Source organism: Lepisma saccharinum, chromosome 1 (assembly GCF_977018435.1).
Source record: "Lepisma saccharinum chromosome 1, izLepSacc3.1, whole genome shotgun sequence".
Taxonomy (NCBI): domain Eukaryota; kingdom Metazoa; phylum Arthropoda; class Insecta; order Zygentoma; family Lepismatidae; genus Lepisma; species Lepisma saccharinum.
In genome coordinates, this window is record NC_139229.1 from 107229468 (window position 1) to 107243367 (window position 13900).

The window sequence follows — 13900 nt, forward strand, 5'->3', positions numbered from 1 at the left end:
GAGAGCCATGCCTTGGCCCCAACAAGTTATGCCTATGAACAAGCCTGTACACGAATGGAAAGAAAAGTTGGGAAAAGGAAACCTCTAGTTTTTACAATTTCAGATTAATGGTCAGAAGATAGAAAACTGAATTTTTGAGGCTACTTTCCTTCTCTGAAAGAAAAACACAAAATTCCAGTAAAATTGCTTCATCATGTTTTTATTATACCTATTCATGTTCAGCCAATAACGTAAAAAGTAACTGCAGTTACCTGTGGTAAGAGTAAAATCATGATATTTCAGACAGGTAGTTTAATTCTTTACTAAAAATCATAATAATAGTAATTACATAGCTTTCTTCATGTTCTTTTACACGCAAGTAAAACTTAATAAGTATGAATATTATTATATATAATTTTTGGACAGAGTTGTGTTTTACTTTCAATAAATTATATAGTTCATATACTTTACATCTAGGAAATAAAATTAATAGAATACAAAAGTACATTAAAATCAAAAGATATTCCATATTTTTATAAGTTTCTACAAGTGACGATTATAGAGGATGGAAACTTCTGCATGATACATTCATTAGTGCCAGATACAATCAATATTTTCATCAAGTTTGTACTTGCAACATTTATCAGTATTATATCATGACATTTTAAATTACAAAAGCCCAAATGTGAAAGGAGCTGCTGACCAGTGGCAAAGTGTGTTGGATAGTTTGAACTTATGATCATGCTACCAAAGGTTCTGGGCAGGGTTGTCATTAGGGGTGTGTGGCACATGGCACCACACAGAGCTTTATGCTTCCAAAATATTTATAGGTCTATACGTTATTGAAACATTTACTCAATTTGTTTCTTCTGAAAGTGCTATCACATTTTGAATACAAGAAACTAAATTGGTGATACAGCTTTATTTGTAATCAGGGTACATATCACAGAAAAAGGTAAACCACACAGTACTAACACTTTGAGTGTGTTACACGATGGATAAAATAATTGTCAGTGGTAGTGATGAATCTGTAGTGTACAGTTGCATACACAAAGGCTAAAGTATTACGATCTCCACGGGCTCCTAGGACCAAAACAAGGCCTTCACAGCAAAATCAAATTAAGAAAACTTGTTTGCCTATATGCCAAAACATATATACAGCATATCCTTTGCATCTCCTAATCAGCTGGTTAGCCTAATGAGGCACAAGTACAGAGCATTCTATGACATTCGCTACGAGACTCGGCTGCAAGAGGCCCGGCATCAGCGCTTGTCTTTCTCAGAGAACGGGGTCCACGACAGTCGATAGAGTCGGCTATCAGAATTACAGTTTTCATATTGTGTACTAAACTTGACTACAGAAGGTGTTGAAAATGATGTTCCTCTGCTGCAACACATTCCTGGCATCTGAAGGAAATTGGCATTTACACGTGCAAGTTCATCTACTGTAATTCTCCTGATTTCTCGTACAATACTCTCTTTTAACTCATGGATGGTGTGCGGATTGTCTTTGCATACTTTATTTTTTAGATTCCCCATTTTTCTTTCCACTTGTATTCAGAACTGACCCTGTTACTCTAAACTTTCTTACGAGGTTTAATATAGTGGTCCTATGTGGAACAGGAACACCAGGAAATTTCGTTGCAAAACGTCATCGCACTTCTCCCCAATTCCTCTTTCCGAAGTAACACTCGACAAGATAAATCCTTTGTTGTAATATAAACTTTTGTGGTGCCATATTAAGCCACAATCTTTAACACACACACACGGCACAACACAACTTCCGAGGGAGGATTATACTGGCGTCAGTCTGCAACGTCAACAGAAAGGGAAAGAGAGCGAAGGTAGGGAGAGCGAAAAAAACAGACTGTAGCATGAGACTGTCACGGACCCCGTTCACCGGAAAAGACATCGCTGACGCCAGGCCGCTTGCCTGGTCTAGTCCAGTGGTTTCCAAAGTGTCCGCGGCAGCACACAGGACACCTTGGCTGCCTTACAGGGGCACCGTGAAATGACACTTACTTTCAAATGTGTGCTTATTTATTACTTTTTACATATAAAATGTTTCTGAATTGGAAATGTGTGTTTATTTTTAACTTACGGCAAGCAACCTAACCATACTAACTGTTGCAAATGTTAGCTAGGCCTACATTATGACTTTGGTGCCGCAAAACACTAAGGGTGCCATGAAACAAAAAGTTTGGGAACCTCTGCTCTGGTCTGAATAACACATGTATTTGTTCCCTCCAAACAGTATTTTCTTGAAGAACGCATCTTCACTTTATTCTTTCTTTCCCATCCTCCCATGGCACATATTTAAAGTGCTAGGTCTGACTTCTGTATGCATAATTTTTGCAAAGTGTATGCGAGGATGGGGAAAGTATGTGATACTTTGGTAAAGTGTGTGAATTGTGTTTGAATGAATGTCTGTTTTGAAGACAGGAGCTATACTCTATCCCGGAATCTAAAGAGCAAGGCCACACAAAGCATAGAGAAGGGGAAGAAATTGAGTGGGTGGAGTGAAGCAGTATGTGCTGCTGCTGCTAAAACAGTTGGTAGCTGCAGCTGGTCCCCTCATGCATTAATTGGTCGAGCCCTCTCAAGTCACCACTTGCACAGAGACTTGTTTTCGCTTGCTTGCTCCCGAGAATGCAGTCTGGCAGTTGGAACAATACACATGTACAAAGGCTGTCGCAGAGAAGGTGAGACTAATTCCTGTATAGGAAAACAGCAACCTCCATTGGCTAGCAAATGCACAAGGGTGAAAATTTAGTTCATTAGTTGCCGATTGATACCAGAATGAGCGTAATAGATCAAAAAGTCGTGACTGCGTAGCAGATAAAAGACAAGCATGTACATGGACCCCTCCAAGTCTCATGAAAATGAAACAAAAAAATTACAAACCACAAAATTTTTATTCAGAATCAGCCATATTGAGTAGACGTACATCTTTTTCAAAATAGGCATCATTGACAGCTAAGCAAGCGTCCATACGCTCCTGCCACTTTGTGAATGTCTTTGAAAAATTCGTCGTCAGGTAGCGAACAGAAGAAAACTTTCGCTGCGATGATCACTTCTTTGTTCGTCATGAAATGACCACCACGTAAAGCGGCCTTTAAAAGTGGAAATAGCCAAAAGTCGCAGGCTGCAATGCAGGCATGCGTTATTGTGGTGCAATATGAAGGAGTTCTTCAAATGCGGCCTCTTTTTTGCTACGTGCTGGCACAGTCTCAATGACTCCTTGGTAATACTGTGGCTTTACTCAGTCTGTCTTGATCGGCATATGCCTGTTGAAACATTGCATATGTTTCTGCAGCACTTTTCCCTAAACGCCAACAAAATTTTTTGGCATGTCGCTGTTCATCTTGAATACTCATCGGGAAAAGCAATGTTATACACAAAAACCTGGAGGGGTAAACGAAACACGTTCCACGTAAATCAACACACATGCTCACTAACGTGGTTTCGCAACATGTGACAACTTGCTACAGAAACAGAAGGAGTCATCCTACACGATGCGACTAGTGCCGAAACCATAGGTAGTGTTGCCAAGCCAGGAAAAAATCTGTCTCACCTTCTCTGTGACAGCCTTTGTATTTGTGAAAGTACTCTAGTACATAATAAATCTGCACAGAGACCATGAATGGAAAGAAGTAAGTTTGAAGAATAACATGACAGACTCAAAGTACACAGGACTAGAATATGCTCATGTAGCTTAATAATTAAAGATTCACTTGCAACTGAACCATGAGGGCAAATCAATAAACTAGAACTCAGAGTTCTCTTAATTCTAATTCTCGGACACAGTTTGACAGAATTGAAATAAATAAATATGCAAAATTTAGCACAGTGCATTATGACAGCAAGGGTACCAGATTCGAATCCCAGTCTTGGTATGGGTGTTTTGTGAGTGAAGAAATTAGCATTCACCAATTGAAATATGGACTGTGTTGGGCTACAGTAGCAATGGATAACAGCCAAATAATGAAATGGAAGATCGTATTGGAATTAGGAATCTGTAGGGTGCTTACAAGAGCAATGTTTCTAGATCTCATAGTTTGATGTCAACTACAAAATAGGTTTTCATTAGTGAGGTTATTTTTTGTTTAGGAATACTTCCTGCATCCTTCATCTTTACCTGAAATGAGGACTTGCATGGTGCTAGAATGAAAGAATGTTAGAGCATCACATGCAATAAAAAAAAGTATGCTCTCCAATGTGTTGCTTTTAAAGCATTTGAAAGACTTGCAAGTTCTATTGCTGAATAGCATATTTATAACTAGGACACGCATGTGCATGCAAATATGCACTTTAGAAAAACACCTTAACTTCTTTAAATGTTTTCTATCAGTTACTGCAAAAACTGTACATGTACTGTACTTGTTCTTTTTTCAGCTCATACGATTTAGCAGGTAAACAATGTAAAATTTGCAGTTCTGAGTGTTTCCACCTATTCTCATTTACTTTACACTGCTGTTATATAAATGATAGAAAAATTTCTTACAGAGCATAAATGCACTTCATTACAACATTTTCTCATATCTTCAATCTTGAAACTCCCTTCTGTTTTGCACAAGAATATTTTTATACTAAGAAAAAACTTGTTCTAATTCACAATGTACGATTGGACAATATTTTAAGGTAACAAGTTTATGATCATCTATAGACTGGTCATTGTTACATAGAATCTTGCATGCGGTCACCATAGTTGCGAAGCCACTGTTCCTTTCCAATACACAAGAGATTCGAACCTGGGACCACTGGCATTGTAGCATGTGGTGCTAACCACTCTGCCACGGAGGTTGGCAGAAGGGGGATAGAAGACAGTATACTCAAAGCACAGACATAGAATACAATTTTAGTAATGGTTGTTGGCTCTAAAATATGCATTTGCATACTATCCTGGCTCTATTTATAACTAAGCATTACTTTAGATTTTCTCATTGATTTACATAAGGTATGGACGGATTTCAATAAAATTTTGAGTCAAGGGTTTAAATCCTGTAAACTGTTAAGCATTCTCTTTTTTGTCAGTTCCCTCAGAACTTTTACATGTAATTTCATTCTCCATACAAAATACATGGGAGTTGAAACATATTTTTATTAATATTTTCAATAAGCTTCATCTAGCATAATAATTGACTTCAAGATATGCTTACAACAGCAATGTAACGAGAAATACAATCTTTTTTGTAATACTTGCAACACTTTCTTCAATATTGACATAAGCACAGTTTCACAAGAAGGACACAAAATAAAGAAGTACTGATGAGGAGTTCCTGTTCAAAAATTTATTTCGACGTTTCAGAGGGTCCTGCAAAACGAGGCTAAAATATTGAAAGAAATTTCAGAATAGGAACAACTAGTACGTATTATTTTTTAAATTTATTTTCTTAATACTTGAAAGAATGTTGACACACTTGAAACTGCACTTTATCCTCTTAACATAAAAATAAGTTTGGTTTAAGGAAGTATACAAATCACTTATTTCAATGTACAGAATTAATTGTGAGTTCTTCATATGCAAGCATGATGGTATAGGCACACCTAGGATTTTATTTTTAGGTGCACAAATGATTTATGCCAATGTCAATCCAGAAATTCCAAAACCTGTAAATTGTAAATGGATCTCCCCTACCCCATGACAGATATACCTATGTTTGATGGGTACACTTTCTTAAGTTGTTTGATTGCTGCAGAAAGCTAATGATAATTAGGCAATGTGATTAGGGCTTAAGCATCAGTCTCGTTGGCACTTAACATCATGTAATAATTCTTTAACATCTACTGAATACAATTATAAAAGCAACAAAGAATAAATAATCACAAGCTGATGTATTTTTAATACAATCTAGACAAAAACACTGAAGTAAAATAGGTACAAAATTCTTGGAAATGTGTTTGAAAAAATGATACCATAGTAGGTTTGTACAAAAAATGTAATTTGATAAGCAACATTCCCTTCATTAGCTACAGAAATATATTACTGTATTAATGTGAAATCTTTAAAGTCCTATTTACACATATAACTAATTGAATGTATTAAATTGTGCTATATTTTACCCAATACCACTTTCTTTTTTTTTCACAATCATTTCGAATGCAACACCATTCTTCAAATCATTTTCGGATTTGTAACATCAGAACTCAAACTCTCACTAAAATTGTATCTAAAAGCTATATATACAAAATAAATAGAAACCTGTATAAGATGATATAATTGTCTTTTCAATTAATTAATTAATTTGGTCTTTCATGTTACGTCTCACTATGTGTCGGGATGAATATTTTACAGATAAGAAACAATGAAGAAAATAACATCGTCACATAATAGGATATATTTTTTTAGGTTGGAAACACTGCCAGTTTGTGCAAAATATCATTATCCAACTGAATTGGATGCACAAAAATATTGAATGATTAAATATGAAAACAGGTCCAACCATGGACAACTTTTCTTGTTTTAATAATCTAGATGTGATACTAGTATTTTTATATATATCATACAATAGGAATAAAATGTAAAAAGTGATAACATGAACAATGATAACAATGACTATATAAAAGTGACTTATGATAGATGCAGGTTGAGTTATGTGAACGACAGCATCAGTGTTGCTGTCTCGGTGCAGGCATCTTCTACGAAACAGAACAACGATCACGGCTTGAGCCGCTATTCCCAGGGACCTGCTGCATTCTTCGTTGTTCTCGCTCGCTCTCAGCGATTGCACGTGCTAACATCAGGTCTTCTTCCTCTTGGGATAAAACTGGCATTCCCTGTGGTGAATGTTGATTTGTATTTCCAGGGGTGTCCTGCAAAGATGCTTGGAGTGCACGGGCTAAGGCTTCATCTTCGCTCTATACAAAGTACAAGACAGAACATTAATGATTTACAACCACCCAAATTTACAATAAAAGTAATAATTACTGTCGTAAAAAATCAATATAAGTATACTGGTCAAAAAAAAGTTTTGCATATTGCAAGTTTTTCATATTCTACATCACTGACGCCACAAATCTCCATACGTTTGAAGCGCACACATCAACCGAAGGCCAATTCAACACACAAAAGAGCAGGTACATGTCTGTGGCCAGGTTGTGAAGCATGTATCACGTTTTAACCTCGTAATTCACCCACCGAATGTCTCGCAGTTCGTGAGAAGGGGGAGTATAAAGCACTGGACGTCTCAAGGAAGGTTGTAATGGTTGTCATGGTGTGAGTTTACATTTTAGAAATGCCACGAAACACACTTTCGGCAGTGGATAGAAGCATAATAGTGACTCTACTACAGGAAGGTATGAAGCAACTGGACGTAGCAAATCGGGTAGGCTGTCATCAAAGTGACGTTTCTAGTATGTGGAAGAAATTCGAGGAGACCCATTCAATAGCAGATAGGGCCAGAGAAGGAAGACCACGCAAAAATAACGGCTGCACAAGACAGGCATATCCGTATTTCTGCTCGCAGAACTTCTACGTCCACAGCAACCCAACTCCAGAAGGTGGTCCGTGAGACCTCAGGGATCATGGTGTCCACCCAAATGGTGTGAAACCGACTGCACAATATAGGGATTGATGCCCGTCGACCTTTGAAATTTCCCCAACTCACTGCACGACATAGAGCACTACGCGTAAGATGGGCTAGACAACCTGAAAACTGGACCTGGGAACACTGGTCACAAACACTATTTACAGATAAAGTAGGGGTTAGTCTGAACCCCGATGACAACACTATACGTGTCTGGAGAGCAAATGAGCAGCGTTTCAATTAATCGTTCATGGTGGAACGCTTCCAGCAACAGGGTGGTTTGGCACCGTTCTGGGCAGGAATCATATTGCGTCGTCGGATGCCATTAGTTCACATACAGGGCACTATGGATGCACAGACATACGAGGACAGTGTTCTTCGACCCGTCGTTAGGGCATTTGCACAGGATGTTGGTGCAGGATTCACGTTAGTGGACGATAATGCCCGTCCTCACCGTGTCCATTCAGTGGACCTTTTACTTCGAAGGCATGCAATCCGCCAGATGGACTGGCCAGCAGTCTCCCCCGATATGAATTGTATCAAACATGCCTGGCACCTTCTGAAACGTGCCATTGCAAACCGCCCTCACCCACCACAAACCCTACGTGATCTGATACACTCTGCCATTCAGGAATGGGACAAACTTCCACAACATGCATTGGATAACCTGGTTTTCAGCATGCCCCGTCGTGTTCAAGAATGTCTACGTGTTCGTGGAGGCCACACACGTTACTGACTAGACGGTGAGGGGTTTCTGATAGGTTTACTCACCTTGGTAATTGGTGATCTTTTGGTTGCATCTTACTTTGGTTGGGAAAACCACTTTGTGTTTTTGGTTATATCTTCCAAAATTTTCTTTAACTATCTTTTGTGTTTTGTGCTTTCATTGCCCTAGTCGGAGGTATCGACATGTGTGGCTTCTGTGATGCAGAAAATAAAAATTTTGTTATATGCAAAACTTTTTTTGACCAGTATATTTATTTATTATTTTAAATAAAGTTTCAGATACAGTACTGAATGGCAATTTTATACTTGAAAACAACAACAAAACCAAATCAATATAATGTGGTACAGAAAAATATTTAAAAAGTTACAATACATTCTTAACAACTGTAGGAAACTGTGTTCCAGCAAGTAAATGCAATTGTTTGGAGGCAAGTTATTAAATAGGCAGGAAAGTCCATAGAAGACAGACTACTGCAGAAGGGAGATCCTTGTAGTGGGATTGTGAAAGAGCTTCACATTGCAGGTTGGTTGCGTTAATTGCTGTTGCGTGCTGCTGGTCGAAATATCAACCATCTGACATTAAGGGGTTTACATGTGGTGGTCGAAATTTCGACCGTCAGGTGGCTAAAAGTTAAATTGATTGATTAGAAATTCAGTTTTAATTTTACCATTGATGATTTTATGCAAAAATTTCATATGTGCTAGTTCGCGATGAGTGTGTGATGGCTGGATATTTGTAAAGCCAGTCACTTAAGTGCTGCTGTTCTGATGCAAGAAATGTGAAACCAACTGGAAATACATAACCAAAGAGATAAATAAACTGCATTTGATACAAACTGTCAATGTTTCCCTGCACTTGCCGATCATCGGCATTTCTAGCAAAAACCACATGATGTTGACACTGTACACCGAGTGAAATCCACCTCAGGATAAGTTAAGGCCAGGCTGAGATTAAGATACGTGGGAATGCACAAATATACACATCATCCAAATAACTAATTAGAATGTAGAATGGAAAAAGCAATGAAATTTACAAACTTTTTTATCTTAATTTAGCAGAGGTTGCACTCTGAGATTATTGTTCTACCTGTTGGATCTTTGTTCTTGAGAATCTTCATTGTCATTATTGTCCATAATTAGATCAATGACAATTCTATCAATAATGTTGTCCATTAGTCAGTCTCTTGTGAAACAGAACTCTTCGGTTTCTTGAAAATGTGCACAAACTTTGCTCCAATTCTCCATTCTTACTTTATTTACTGCTATTTTTAACAAAGATTCAATGGCCAAAAGTTTAAATGGATGATATTCAACTTGACATCATTACTAGGGAACAGTTTTCTAGGTATATACACCCAGTGGTGTCGCATGCGCTTCACATACGGGTATTCACAATAAAATTTTTATACTCAATGGAGATTTACTCCCCTCCCTTGTAACTTCATCTTCAATTGAAAAAGTAATAATAACAGTTCAACTTCTTTTCAACAATTTCCCCCCAAATCACGCTATATTTGAAGTAATACAAGATTTTTTTTATTCAATTAATACCCTTTTAATTACGTAATTTACAATTAGTAATGGCTAGTGCAAACTAATGAGTATAACATGTAATCTCAGGTATGTACAATGCAAGACAACCATACTTTGCAATCTCCTTTCTGTTAAGAAATTACATTCATTCAGCATTGAAAGCACGTGCACTGTTAGCGGGACAGAGGGGAGGACGCATCTAGTCCAGAAAAAATGTATTTTGTGTATTAAGATATTTGGGTATTATACAGAATGTCCCCCCTCTCACAATAACTCAGTTGCGATGTTTATGACTGAAGTGTCAGTCAATGTGGCAATGCTCATATTCCTTCTTCCCTCGTGTTTCATATTTTTTCTCCTAGCATAATTTAGCCATGGTTCAGAGAGATTGATTTTTCGACCATTTAAAGCAAGGGTTCCCAAACTTCTTTGCTTCACGGTGCCCTTAGTGTTTCAAGAGTTTTCCATGGCGCTCAGAATGTATACCCCTTTATAACACTTGCAACGCTCAGTTACTTGTAAGATTGCATGTTTTAAGTTAAAAATTAAACACGTATTTCAAATTCAGAAAAATTTAATATGTAAAAATGTACTAAATAAGCACATATTTGAAACATTCATAGCAATGACTAACAATTCAGTGAAAATATTGGAACATTTTGCAGCGCCCCTGTAAGCCAATCACGGTGCCCCAGGGTGTGGCGATTCACACTGAGTCCTCCTAGACATGCCTTGTATATGCTGCACTCTGGTGCCGAATGCAAGATGTATTGCCGCTTGCATCAGGGCTTGCACCACCATGTGTTCGCACAAAGCAGTGAACATTTTCGGAGTATAGTGGCCAACAGCCCTTAGCTGCCAGTTTGATGCAACACGCACAGCAATTGTGTTCAACGCAATCCGTAGAACATGGCAGGAGTCAGTGTTGCCAACTATCTAAAAAAGTTATCAGACGTGAAAGACGACGTGTCAGAGTAAATTGTGTGTATATACTCGAACATCAAAGAAGGATTTTTCAAATAAATATATGTGTGTGCATTTAATATGTATGTAATTTAAAACATATACATGAGTTCATGGTGGTTGCGGTAAACGCGGTTTAAAATTACTTACGTGAAATTTAAAAGATTTCGTAATTCCGCGTTGCACAATTTAATGGTTCAATCCTATTAATTTCGAAGATCCACTGTCTTCATTCACAAAAGGGTACGGCGTTTGAAGCGGAGATGGTACCGCGTCAGTACATTGTTTGTTCCCGGGCGGCGGTGGTTGCGATTTTTCCCGTTCGGCAGCACTGGCACGCGCATCCTGGTTTGCGTCGTCTGCTTCCTGTTGTCCGGTGGCGTTGCCAGTTGGGGGTTGGGGGGCTGGGCCGTGTTGCTCGGTAATGTGCCGTTCCTGTTCTCCGCGTGGCTGGAGGGGGGTCGAGTATGTGTATAGCATCTTTTCTTTTTCAGGTCGGGGATCTTTCTGAGGACAGGGTGCCAAGTTGGGTGTGCTTGTCCATTGTCCAGGTTTAGTGCTGGTTTCTGCTGGATGATAGCGTGGGTTTCTTTGATGGTGTTTTCTATGACAGAGCCGGTTGGGTGAAGTATGGATATGGAGGAGATGGTGTGGTTGGTGGAGTGGAGGTGTTGGGAGAGGCCTGATTTAGGTGTGTCGTTTTTGGAATCTTTTACATGTTCGTTAATCCGTTCTTGGACGGTGCGGATGGTTCTGCCAATGTAGGTGTTGTGGCATTGGCATGTGGTCTTGTAGACACCGGGGGATGCAAGTTTGGGTAGGTAGTATCTCTTGAAGTTGGGTAGTGCCCTTCCGATTTGGGATATGGGTTTGTGTGCTACTCGGATGTTGAAGGGTTTGAGGGCCTTGGCAAATTTTCCAGATGTGGTGGGGTGGTATGGAAAGGCGATCCATTTGGGTTTAGGATTTTGGTTCGGGTTATCTCTGTTTCTTGGATGTCTGAACTGGGTTTCTGTTTTTGCGCACCACATGGATAGTTGGCGCTCGGTGTAACCGTTGTTTAGGCCTATTTCCGTTACGCACGCGATTTCATCTTGCAGATCATCTACTGTGCAGCTGTGTGTGAAGGCTCTTCTGTAAAAGTTCATCCATACTCCAGCTTTCTGTTTTGGTGGGTGGTTGGATTTTGCATGGATATACTGGGTGCCCGAACCTGGTTTCCTGTATACGGATGTGACGAACTTGTCTTGGAGTCGTCGGATGCTGAGGTCGAGAAAGTTGAGGCGGCCATTTTGTTCCCTTTCAACGGTGAAGTTTATGTTGGGATGTATGTTATTGAGGGCAATAACATACATCCCAACATAAACTTCACCGTTGAAAGGGAACAAAATGGCCGCCTCAACTTTCTCGACCTCAGCATCCGACGACTCCAAGACAAGTTCGTCACATCCGTATACAGGAAACCAGGTTCGGGCACCCAGTATATCCATGCAAAATCCAACCACCCACCAAAACAGAAAGCTGGAGTATGGATGAACTTTTACAGAAGAGCCTTCACACACAGCTGCACAGTAGATGATCTGCAAGATGAAATCGCGTGCGTAACGGAAATAGGCCTAAACAACGGTTACACCGAGCGCCAACTATCCATGTGGTGCGCAAAAACAGAAACCCAGTTCAGACATCCAAGAAACAGAGATAACCCGAACCAAAATCCTAAACCCAAATGGATCGCCTTTCCATACCACCCCACCACATCTGGAAAATTTGCCAAGGCCCTCAAACCCTTCAACATCCGAGTAGCACACAAACCCATATCCCAAATCGGAAGGGCACTACCCAACTTCAAGAGATACTACCTACCCAAACTTGCATCCCCCGGTGTCTACAAGACCACATGCCAATGCCACAACACCTACATTGGCAGAACCATCCGCACCGTCCAAGAACGGATTAACGAACATGTAAAAGATTCCAAAAACGACACACCTAAATCAGGCCTCTCCCAACACCTCCACTCCACCAACCACACCATCTCCTCCATATCCATACTTCACCCAACCGGCTCTGTCATAGAAAACACCATCAAAGAAACCCACGCTATCATCCAGCAGAAACCAGCACTAAACCTGGACAATGGACAAGCACACCCAACTTGGCACCCTGTCCTCAGAAAGATCCCCGACCTGAAAAAGAAAAGATGCTATACACATACTCGACCCCCCTCCAGCCACGCGGAGAACAGGAACGGCACATTACCGAGCAACACGGCCCAGCCCCCCAACCCCCAACTGGCAACGCCACCGGACAACAGGAAGCAGACGACGCAAACCAGGATGCGCGTGCCAGTGCTGCCGAACGGGAAAAATCGCAACCACCGCCGCCCGGGAACAAACAATGTACTGACGCGGTACCATCTCCGCTTCAAACGCCGTACCCTTTTGTGAATGAAGACAGTGGATCTTCGAAATTAATAGGATTGAACCATTAAATTGTGCAACGCGGAATTACGAAATCTTTTAAATTTCACGTAAGTAATATACATGAGTGTTCATGTGCTCATGTGAACATTATCAGGCGACGTGCCTGTATATACCTATCTTTTGTGCTACGTCCTAAACGCATGCTATTTATAGATCTTTGAGGTTCATGTACACAGCACCCCTCTACTGAAATTCTATATGACCTAAAAATGTCTAAATGAACTATAAATTCCTGTAAATGCTTAAAATCCCTATTTTCACTTGAAAAACGCCTTTTAAACAATTCGCTTAACTTCAAAAATAACTTTAATGACCCTTAATTTTCACCACAAGGTTTGAGACTCATGAACGAATCCGATCGGCAAAAGAAGCAATGCAAAAGCAAGAGGTGTCAACCTGCCACCTTCCAGCTTGCATCACAAAATTGGAAAAATGTGGAGCGAACTGATTGGATGAGGAGTTCTCCATTGTTAAACGCTGTACTTCCCAGGCAATTAAAGGGACTGTAGGTGTAGCATACCAAACAAAAATGCGGTCTGTTTTGGGACAAAATCCTAGCTACAAAAAATCATTCAGTTGTGAAACAGGGCTGGCATTTTTCCCAGCCTCCAACAGTGTAAGAGCGAGGGAACATTCCAAGAATATGGAAATGGCTGTTTGGCTGTTTTGAGTGCCTGCTGTGGTGAGTAT

The 13900-nt window shown here is 39.8% G+C and overlaps 1 protein-coding gene across 2 annotated transcripts in view; it reads right to left on the reverse strand.

The window, feature by feature from the left end:
* Positions 1–284: 284 nt before the first annotated feature.
* LOC145999131 (AN1-type zinc finger protein 2A-like) overlaps positions 285–13900 on the reverse strand; it is a 39395-nt gene continuing 25779 nt past the window's right edge. Inside the window, exon 6 of one of the 2 annotated variants that reach the window (XM_083136068.1) lies at positions 285–6837. In XM_083136068.1, coding sequence (XP_082992194.1) covers positions 6619–6837 — 219 coding nt within the window. In that variant the 3' untranslated portion in view covers positions 285–6618. The remainder of the gene's footprint in view (positions 6838–13900) is intronic. The other variant, XR_014443370.1, reaches the window with a different exon arrangement.